A 10,550-nucleotide genomic window follows, 5' to 3' on the forward strand; every position below is an offset into this window, starting at 1 on the left:
TGGGGTCTCCGCCTGTTCGAGTGTGAGCACGTGGCCCCTTAAATAAAGAAACCATCTCGGGACAAGCGCGTCGAAGTCGTCTTTGCACACGTATCCCGAGGGGGTGGAATGGGGGTGGGGGGTGACTGTGGAGTGGGGGGGGGGGGGTGCGGCGGTGCTGTAACAGGATAGAATTAATTTTTAAATTGATACAAAGCTCCAACACTGCTCGATCCATCGTCGCCACCGTGGCAAGGAGATGTTAACTCCCTCGCCTGGTGTACCGGAGGTCGTGGGTTCGATCCCGACCCTGACGCCTGCTGCTGTATATTTGGAGTTTGCGTGTTTCTCTCATCATCATCATCACGGTGGCTATGAGATGTTAACTCCCACGCCTGGTATACAGGAGGTCGTGGGTTAGATCCCGACCCTGACGCTTGCTGTATATTTGGAGTTTTCGTGTCTCTCTCTCATCAGGCGGTCGTGGGTCAAATTACATTTGTATTATTATTATTTTAAAATGGCACATCTTTTGGTATTGCCGGCTAGCTGCGGTGGCTGCCTTCCCTGGCTCATCTGTGGTTCCTCCTCCTCCTCCTCACAACACCGAGTCGCGCTCTCCCCTTCTCCGTTTCTCTACGAGAGTCGAGGACCGCAAACCCCGTGCGGTGGTGGCGGCGCGTTGCGGAGTTGGCATCATCATCATCAGATCGTAGCGTCACCAAAGCGTGCGGTGGTGGCGGTGCGTTGCGGAGTTGGCATCGTCATCACATCGTGGCGTCACGCATCACCAAAGTTTGTTGTGGCGGTGCGTTGCGGAGTTGGCATCGTCATCATCAGATCGTAGCGTCACCAAAGCGTGCGGTGGTGGCGGTGCGTTGTGGAGTTGGCATCGTCATCACTTTGTAGCTTTACGCGTCACCAAAGCTTGGCCTGCAATTGTGACTCAACACACGCTTTTTTTGCCTTTTTGTTTTCTTCCCCTCCCACCACCCCCTCTCTCTCATCCCCCTCCCCCCCAGGTGACGACTGAACTCTTCACGTGAACAACAACAAAACCCACCTGGCTGGACACTCCTGCAACCACTCCGGATGAGAGACACAAAGTGAGACTGGATATTTACCCAAGATCAGAAGGCCAGACCGTCACCAGAAGACGGCCTGAGACGTTGTCCGGGCCACTGAACTGTTTCAGCCGCTCATCGGGTCCAGCCACAGTCCCCACCCCCTCCCCCCCCCACCCAGAAAGGAGACTGCTGCCACGGCAAGACGTCAAGCACCGTCACGGTCATTCGCTCGCCCGTCCTTGCACGGTCATTCTGTTCCTGCCCGCACGAAAAGCTGCGCACACGCACTCGTTTATTCCGCTTGATCGGCAACGCATTCCCAGCCGATTCCCACATCTCCCCGCCTCCTCTAAACGGCGCACCTCGATAATCCACCTGGAAAAAAATCCATCGATCCCGACCGGCGGAACGTCCTTCATCACCCGACGCGTTGATATTATTTGCTTGGGTGGATATATCCGAACGGCGCGCGCGTGCGTGCACGCGGGCTTCAACCGAACGTCGATTTCGGAGCATCTGAAACTTCACCGCGGGCGTCCCCGAAATCCATTGGCAAATCAAAAAAGACCCCGCGCTTAAACAGGCACCGCATTCGACGCCGAATTGGAAGATCGACATTCCCACCCGAAATATATCACAGAGAATATTGCGAGCAACATCAGAGACAATATCATCGGAGGGAGCGACGCCCTCCATAGTTACATAAGTCTCCCACTGTGCTAAGCGTAAGCGCGACAAGTCGGTGACTACCCCCCCCCCCCTCCCCCCCGCGACTGGCACAATCGACGCAGGTCCCTGAGGCCTTGGGCCTAGAAAGTCGTCAACGGCCTGCAGCTCCTCGGCACTAAGATATCCCGATTGTCCGGCCGCCACCACCACCACCGCCGCCACCACCGCCGCCGCCACCACCACCACCGCCACCACCGCCGCCACCACCGTCACCACCACCACCGCCGCCACCGCCGCCGCCACCACCACCACCACCGCCGCCGCCATCTGTCGCTAACAAAAACCCGCGGCGTGGCTTCTTCATGCCACGGGACCTCAGCAGGCAGCTCACAAGTATCTAAAAAGCCTCCAGGCGACACCGACGTCGTGAACTCTGGCTAACCGAGCGGTCTTTTAGCCCCTTTCACCAGACTCGCAGGGCCTCAACTCGCCCAGGGCCATAACAGCCTCTCGACCTTCAGCATCTGGGCTTTGACGACCCCCGTTTTCTAAGCACGCACCTCCCCCCCCACCACCAATCCCTCAAATAACCTTTGGCGGGCCCCAAAGCTGCATTGGGCCTTGCACAACAACCTCAGGCCTTTACCTATGCCTCCGAACCCAATCGGCCTCTTGTAACTCAGCCTCACGCTTGCAGGGTGTCTATATCACCCCCCGCCCCCTACCCCTCATGCTGTAGTTGTTAAGACTTTGGGGGGCCCCCGTCCTATAGCAGCATCTCGTTCCCTCGTCCACGAAACATCCTTCAGGCCACCGGATCTCCCACCCCCCCTCCCCCCCCCCCCCGGCTTTGGAGACCTCCTGGCACCGCTGAGGCCCTGTCCAGGCTTCGGCCTGCTCATCCCCGCAGCGGGCGTGGGTGCGGAGGATCGGTTGTGCGGGGAGGAAGCAAGAGGAGGGGAGTAAGGAGAAGAGGAGGAGGAGGAGGAGGGGGGCGAGGAGGAGGAAGGGTCGCTGCTACGCGGCCTGGCCCCCCCCGGCTCAGCGATGCCGGAGCAGAGCAACGACTACCGCGTGGTGGTGTTCGGCGCGGGCGGCGTCGGCAAGAGCTCGCTGGTGCTGCGCTTCGTGAGGGGCACCTTCCGCGAGGCCTACGTGCCCACCATCGAGGACACCTACCGCCAGGTGGGCTCCGCCTCCATCGCGCGAGGGTCGTGGCTGTGCCGGTGCCGGTGCGTCCGCTGAAGGGGGGGGGGGGGGGGGGGGGGAGATGTTCGACGTTTGGGGGGTGGGGGCCTCATTTATATTCTTAGGTTTTTTCGGTAAAGTCACGTAGGTAAAAATTTTTTTACTAATTAAATAAAGATTTAAATCAAATAAAAATCACGACGTTTCGGAGGCGACACAAGCTTCCGTCTTCAGGTGGAACCGTCGCAGCCACGATTGCTGTATCAAGTGATACAGCCGGGTATGGGCACGGGTACCCGATTGCGACCCTGGTGCGGCCGGGTATGGGTAGGCCGTGAGTCACCGGTGAGTCGCCGTTTGTCACTCATTTCCCAACGTCTTGTCTCTTCTCACAATTCAAGTTCCTAGAATCGACCCACCCGCGCCTGCAACGTGGCTTCATCCCAGAGGTCGCAATCAGGTACCCGATACCCGTACCCTACCCGGCCGGGTACGGGTAAGGAATCAAAACCCGTTTGCGACCTCTGGTGAAGGGTGACCGCTTAACGCGGAGGGGGGGGAGTTTGTTCCAGTGAAGGGGCGAGGGCGAGAAGAGAGAGAGCAGAAGTGTGGCTTGAGCACGAGGAAGAGAAGGAGGAACGGAGAGAGAGAGAGAGCAAAGAGTGAGAACGTAGAAAGGGCCGAGATCATGAAGTGTCCATCTCTCTATCTCTGTGTGTATCTCTCTATCTCTGTGTGTATCTCTCTATCTCTCTTTATCTCTGTGTGTATCTCTCTATCTCTGTGTGTATCTCTCTATCTCTCTCTATCTCTGTGTGTATCTCTCTATCTCTGTGTGTATCTCTCTATCTCTCTATCTCTGTGTCCATCTCTCTATCTCTGTGTGTATCTCTCTATCTCTGTGTCCATCTCTCTATCTCTGTGTCCATCTCTCTATCTCTGTGTCCATCTCTCTATCTCTGTGTGTATCTCTCTATCTCTGTGTCCATCTCTCTCTCTATCTCTGTGTCCATCTCTCTATCTCTGTGTCCATCTCTCTATCTCTGTGTCCATCTCTCTCTCTATCTCTGTGTCCATCTCTCTATCTCTGTGTGTATCTCTCTATCTCTGTGTCCATCTCTCTATCTCTGTGTGTATCTCTCTATCTCTGTGTCCATCTCTCTATCTCTGTGTCCATCTCTCTATCTCTGTGTCCATCTCTCTCTCTATCTCTGTGTATATATGCGTACATCTCTCCGTGTATCTCTGTGTCCATATCTCTATCTCTGTGTATCTCTGTGTCCATCTCTCTATCTCTGTATATATGCGTACATCTCTCCGTGTATCTCTGTGTCCATCTCTCTATCTCTGTGTATCTCTGTGTCCATCTCTCTATCTCCGTGTATCTCTCTATCTCTGTGTATCTCTGTGTCCATCTCTCCTGTGTATCTCTCCCTCTCCCTCCGTGTATCTCCGCCTACCACGCAGGTGATCAGCTGCGACAAGAGCGTGTGCACGCTGCAGATCACCGACACGACGGGCTCGCACCAGTTCCCCGCCATGCAGCGGCTGGCGATCTCGCGCGGCCATGCCTTCCTGCTCGTCTACGCGGTGACGAGCCGGCAGAGCTTGGAGGAACTGCGGCCCATCTACGACGTCATCGTGCAGATCAAAGGTGGCGGGCGCGCTGGGGACGCGCGGGTGTGGGTCGGCGGCGGCCGGAGTCGTCGTCGTTATCATCATCGTTGTCGTCGTTGTTGTCATCGTCGTCATTTTCATTGTCGTCATTGTCATTGTTGTAATTTTCATTGTCGTCATTGTCGTCATTATCGTCATTTTCATTGTCGTCATTGTCGTTGTCGTCATCTTCATTGTCGTCATTGTCGTCATTGTCGTTGTCGTCATCTTCATTGTCGTCATCTTCATTGTCGTCATCTTCGTTCTCGTCATCATCATTGTCGTCATTTTCATTGTCGTCATCTTCATTGTCGTCATTTTCATTGTCGTCATCGTCATTGTCGTCATCGTCATCGTCGTCATCGTCATTGTCGTCATCATCATTGTCGTCATCGTCATTGTCGTCATCGTCATTGTCGTCATCGTCATTGTCGTCATAGTCATTGTCGTCATCGTCATTGTCGTCATAGTCATTGTCGTCATCGTCATTGTCGTCATAGTCATTGTCGTCATAGTCATTGTCGTCATCGTCATTGTCGTCATAGTCATTGTCGTCATCGTCATTGTCGTCATAGTCATTGTCGTCATCGTCATTGTCGTCATCGTCATTGTCGTCATAGTCATTGTCATTGTCGTCATAGTCATTGTCGTCATCGTCATTGTCGTCATCGTCATTGTCGTCATCGTCATTGTCGTCATCGTCATTGTCGTCATAGTCATTGTCGTCATCGTCATTGTCGTCATCATCATTGTCATCATCATCATTGTCGTCATCGTCATTGTCGTCATAGTCATTGTCGTCATCATCATTGTCGTCATATCATTGTCGTCATCGTCATTGTCATCATCATTGTCGTCATCATCGTCTTTTTCATTGTCGTCATTTTCATTGTCGTCATCGTCATTGTCGTCATCGTCATTGTCGTCATCATCATTGTCGTCATCGTCATTGTCATCATAGTCATTGTCGTCATCGTCATTGTCGTCATCGTCATTGTCGTCATAGTCATTGTCGTCATCGTCATTGTCATCATCGTCATTGTCGTCATCGTCATTGTCGTCATAGTCATTGTCGTCATCATCATTGTCATCATCGTCATTGTCGTCATTGTCATTGTCGTCATCATCATTGTCGTCATAGTCATTGTCGTCATCGTCATTGTCATCATCGTCATTGTCGTCATTGTCATTGTCGTCATCATCATTGTCGTCATAGTCATTGTCGTCATCGTCATTGTCGTCATCGTCATTGTCGTCATAGTCATTGTCGTCATAGTCATTGTCGTCATCATCATTGTCATCATCGTCATTGTCGTCATTGTCATTGTCGTCATCATCATTGTCGTCATAGTCATTGTCGTCATCATCATTGTCATCATCGTCATTGTCGTCATTGTCATTGTCGTCATCATCATTGTCGTCATAGTCATTGTCGTCATCGTCATTGTCATCATCGTCATTGTCGTCATCGTCATTGTCGTCATAGTCATTGTCGTCATCATCATTGTCATCATCGTCATTGTCGTCATTGTCATTGTCGTCATCATCATTGTCGTCATAGTCATTGTCGTCATCGTCATTGTCATCATCGTCATTGTCGTCATTGTCATTGTCGTCATCATCATTGTCGTCATAGTCATTGTCGTCATCGTCATTGTCGTCATCGTCATTGTCGTCATAGTCATTGTCGTCATAGTCATTGTCGTCATCATCATTGTCATCATCGTCATTGTCGTCATTGTCATTGTCGTCATAGTCATTGTCATCATCATCATTGTCGTCATAGTCATTGTCGTCATCGTCATTGTCGTCATCGTCATTGTCGTCATCGTCATTGTCGTCATAGTCATTGTCGTCATCATCATTGTCGTCATCGTCATTGTCGTCATCATCATTGTCGTCATCGTCATTGTCGTCATAGTCATTGTCGTCATCGTCATTGTCGTCATAGTCATTGTCGTCATTGTCGTCATAGTCATTGTCGTCATCGTCATTGTCGTCATAGTCATTGTCGTCATCATCATTGTCGTCATCGTCATTGTCGTCATAGTCATTGTCGTCATCGTCATTGTCGTCATAGTCATTGTCGTCATAGTCATTGTCGTCATCATCATTGTCGTCATCGTCATTGTCGTCATCATCATTGTCGTCATCATCATTGTCGTTATAGTCATTGTCGTCATCATCATTGTCGTCATCGTCATTGTCGTCATCGTCATTGTCGTCATAGTCATTGTCGTCATCATCATTGTCGTCATCGTCATTGTCGTCATAGTCATTGTCGTCATCATCATTGTCGGCATCGTCATTGTCGTCATAGTCATTGTCGTCATAATCATTGTCGTCATCGTCATTGTCGTCATTGTCATTGTCGTCATCATCATTGTCGTCATCGTCGTCTTTTTCATTGTCGTCATTTTCATTGTCGTCATCGTCGTCATCATCATTGTCATTTTCATTGTCGTCATCGTCGTCATCATCATTGTCATTTTCATTGTCGTCATCATCATTGTCATTTTCATCGTCGTCATCATCGTCATTGTTGTCGTCTAGAAGCAGCGCCTGAAATCCCTACCGCTCTCCTCCTCCTCCTGCCGCTGCTGCTGCTATGCTCACACACACTCCCACGTCCCACGTCCCACGTCCAACTTCCGTGTCCCACGTCTCACGTCCACCCCCCCCTCCGCCCCCCCCCCCCCCCCCCCGGTGTCGTCCCGCAGGCGACATCTCCGCCGTGCCCATGATGCTCGTGGCCAACAAGTGCGACGAGACGGCGCGCGAGGTGCCCGCCGGCGAGGGGGAGGCGCAGGCCAAGGCGTGGCGCTGCGCCTTCACCGAGACGTCGGCCAAGATGGACTACAACGTCACCGAGGCCTTCCAGGAGCTGCTCAACCTGGAGAAGAGGCGGCACATGAGCCTGCAGGTACAGCGGCGGCGGCGGCGTTTTCGTAGACGCCGACAAACTGACCGTGAACCTCCCCCCCCCTTCTTTCCCCCCCCCCCCATTCCTGAGATGTCCCTCCTCCAACCGCCCCCCCCCCAACCGCCCTTCCCCCCCCAACTGCCCCCCCCAACCGCCCCCCCCAACCGCCCCCCCCAACTGCCCTTCCCCCCCCAACTGCCCTTCCCCCCCCAACCGCCCCCCCCCCAACCGCCCTTCCCCCCCCAACCGCCCCCCCCCAACCGCCCTTCCCCCCCCAACCGCCCTTCCCCCCCCAACTGCCCCCCCCAACCGCCCCCCCCAACCGCCCCCCCCAACTGCCCTTCCCCCCCCAACCGCCCTTCCCCCCCCCAACCACCCCCCCCCAACCGCCCTTCCCCCCCCAACCGCCCCCCCCCAACTGCCCTTCCCCCCCCAACTGCCCTTCCCCCCCCAACCACCCCCCCCCAACCGCCCTTCCCCCCCCAACCGCCCCCCCCTTCCACGTGACTTTACCGAAAGAACCAAGAATATGAATCCCTGCAGTCACGAAAGCTTCAAATCTAGATAGAAATAAAACAAACAAAAAATGTTCCCTTGCCAGGTGAAGGCCCCTGAGCTATTAGCTCATTTCTCAGAAGCGACCTGGGCACGGATGGCAGCGCACGCAACGTCGACCCATCGTCGCGTGGACATTGACAGCGGCAAAATGATCTAAAAGCAGCACTTGCCCCCGACAGTCTGCCAAGGCTATACCGGGGGAGGGGACCTTTGTCTTTGTGTGTGCGCGCGTGCAGGTGGATGGGAACAAAGGTGGAAAGCAATCTTCCCGGAAGCACTTCAAGGGCAAGTGCGTGGTCATGTGACGGAGGTCATGCGGTGGAGGTCATGCGGTGGAGGTCATGCGGTGGAGGTCATGCGGTGGAGGTCATGCGGTGGAGGTCATGCGGTGGAGGTCACGTGACAGAGGTCACGCGGTGGAGGTCATGCGGTGGAGGTCATGCGGTGGAGGTCATGTGCGGTGAGGTTCATGCGGTGGAGGTCATGCGGTGGAGGTCATGCGGTGGAGGTCATGCGGTGGAGGTCACGTGACAGAGGTCACGCGGTGGAGGTCATGCGGTGGAGGTCATGCGGTGGAGGTCATGCGGTGGAGGTCATGCGGTGGAGGTCACGAGGTGGAGGTCATGCGGTGGAGGTCATGCGGTGGAGGTCATGCGGTGGAGGTTACACGGTGGAGGTTACATGGTGGAGGTCATGCGGTGGAGGTTACACGGTGGAGGTTACACGGTGGAGGTCTTGTGGTGGAGGAGAGGGCCGGGTGGGCGGGGTTAGAGGCAAGGGAGGGGGGGAGTTTGTCGCAGGAAGTGGCCAATCAGAATGATGGGGGGGGGACGAGGGGGAGGGGGTTATAGCATCACGTGGGGTTGGATAGTCCCCACGATGCCAGTAAGCGATTGAAGCCATTTAACAACACCTACGGGGACTCCCCTACTTACGAACACACTCAACTTACGAACTTTGGTCCGTATGTCCAGTTGCAGCTGTTCGATCGATAGCGGTGGCGGCATCTGCATCTGCGAGAAACCGGTGGCATCTACGTCTACAGGAGATTAATCTTAATTTTGTAGCTTTCGTGACCGCAGGAATTACTCTTTGGTTCTTTCGGTAAAGTCACGTGTAAAGATAAAATAATAAACGTCGTATACAGGAGATTACGCAACGGTTGAAGCCATTCCCCGGTGTTTTAGCGTACGCGCCGTACGACGCGTTCGAAATCGACACGAGTAAAGTTGGGACTCGCGAGCAAATCGACTTACGAACAGACGCCTCTGGAACCCAACTCGTTCGTAAGTAGAGGAAGCCCCCTGTAATTTTTATTTTCGCTGCGGGAAAATCTCAGCGAGGTGCAGCCCTGCGATTTGCCCGGCACGCTCCGTCCACGCCGCTGGCTCTGCTAGAGGGAGCTCTGGTGGCTACCCCCTCCCGCTCCCAGCCGTACGTCCTTTGGAGAGGTGGCAGTAGCCACACTTTACGCCAACGCACAAGGGCAAACCGCACTTACGCTGCGTGGCGCGGCGGTTTTGGCAACTCGGCTCGGCACGGGAAATTGCCAGCGGCACCTCCAGATTAGCACGGTTGGCTACGGTTGGTGGTGCGAAAGAGGTTCAACATGCTCATTATAGACTCACACAGAGACCCATAGACTCACACAGAGACCCATAGACTCACACAGAGACCCATAGACTCACACAGAGACCCATAGACTACTCACACAGCGACCCATAGACTCACACAGCGACCCATCATAAACTCACACAGAGAACCATAGACTCACATAGAGACCCATCGTAGACTCACACAGAGAACCATAGACTCACATAGAGACCCATAGACTCACACAGCGACCCATAGGCTCACACAGCGACCCATCGTAGACTCACACAGATAACCATAGATTCACACAGAGACCCATAGACTCACACAGCGACCCATCGTAGACTCACACAGAGACCCATAGATTCATACACATACCCATCATAGACTCACACAGAGACCCATAGACTCACACAGAGACCCATAGACTCACACAGAGACCCATCATAGACTCACACAGAGACCCATAGACTCACACAGCGACCCATCATAGACTCACACAGCGACCCATCATAGACTCACAAAGAGACCCATAGACTCACACAGAGACCCATAGACTTACACAGCGACCCATCATAGACTCACACAGCGACCCATCATAGACTCACACAGAGACCCATAGACTCACACAGCGACCCATAGACTCACACAGAGACTCATAGACTCACACAGCGACCCATAGACTCGCACAGCGACCCACCATACACAGTACGTAGGGCCAACCGCGCTAATCGTTAGTGCGGGGGAGGTGGAATGGTGAATGACAACAAACTAAACGCAAAAAAGCAGGTCTAAACAAACGAGTTTGTCAATGTACTCGACGATTTAAAAGTTGCATAGCTGCACCTTCGCCGCCTCCTGTTGCCGCGCGGCCGGGCGGCAGAGGCGCCCTAAGGCTGCGTTGGGCCCAGAGGTCG

General features: G+C 53.9%; 1 protein-coding gene across 2 annotated transcripts in view; it reads left to right on the forward strand.

Moving 5' to 3' along the window:
- Nucleotides 1–8,468, forward strand: part of LOC133359039 (GTP-binding protein Di-Ras2-like) — a 34,498-nt gene extending 26,030 nt beyond the window's left edge. For both annotated transcript variants that reach the window (XM_061577408.1, XM_061577409.1), the window contains exons 2-5: nt 1,002–2,900; nt 4,371–4,557; nt 7,280–7,482; nt 8,277–8,468. In XM_061577408.1, the coding sequence (XP_061433392.1) occupies nt 2,763–2,900; nt 4,371–4,557; nt 7,280–7,482; nt 8,277–8,345 (597 nt within the window). In that variant the 5' untranslated portion in view covers nt 1,002–2,762 and the 3' untranslated portion in view covers nt 8,346–8,468. The remainder of the gene's footprint in view (nt 1–1,001; nt 2,901–4,370; nt 4,558–7,279; nt 7,483–8,276) is intronic.
- The last annotated feature ends 2,082 nt before the right edge of the window (nt 8,469–10,550 follow it).

Source organism: Lethenteron reissneri, chromosome 64, assembly GCF_015708825.2.
Source record: "Lethenteron reissneri isolate LAM-NWPU_2019-01 chromosome 64, ASM1570882v1, whole genome shotgun sequence".
Lineage (NCBI taxonomy): Eukaryota > Metazoa > Chordata > Hyperoartia > Petromyzontiformes > Petromyzontidae > Lethenteron > Lethenteron reissneri.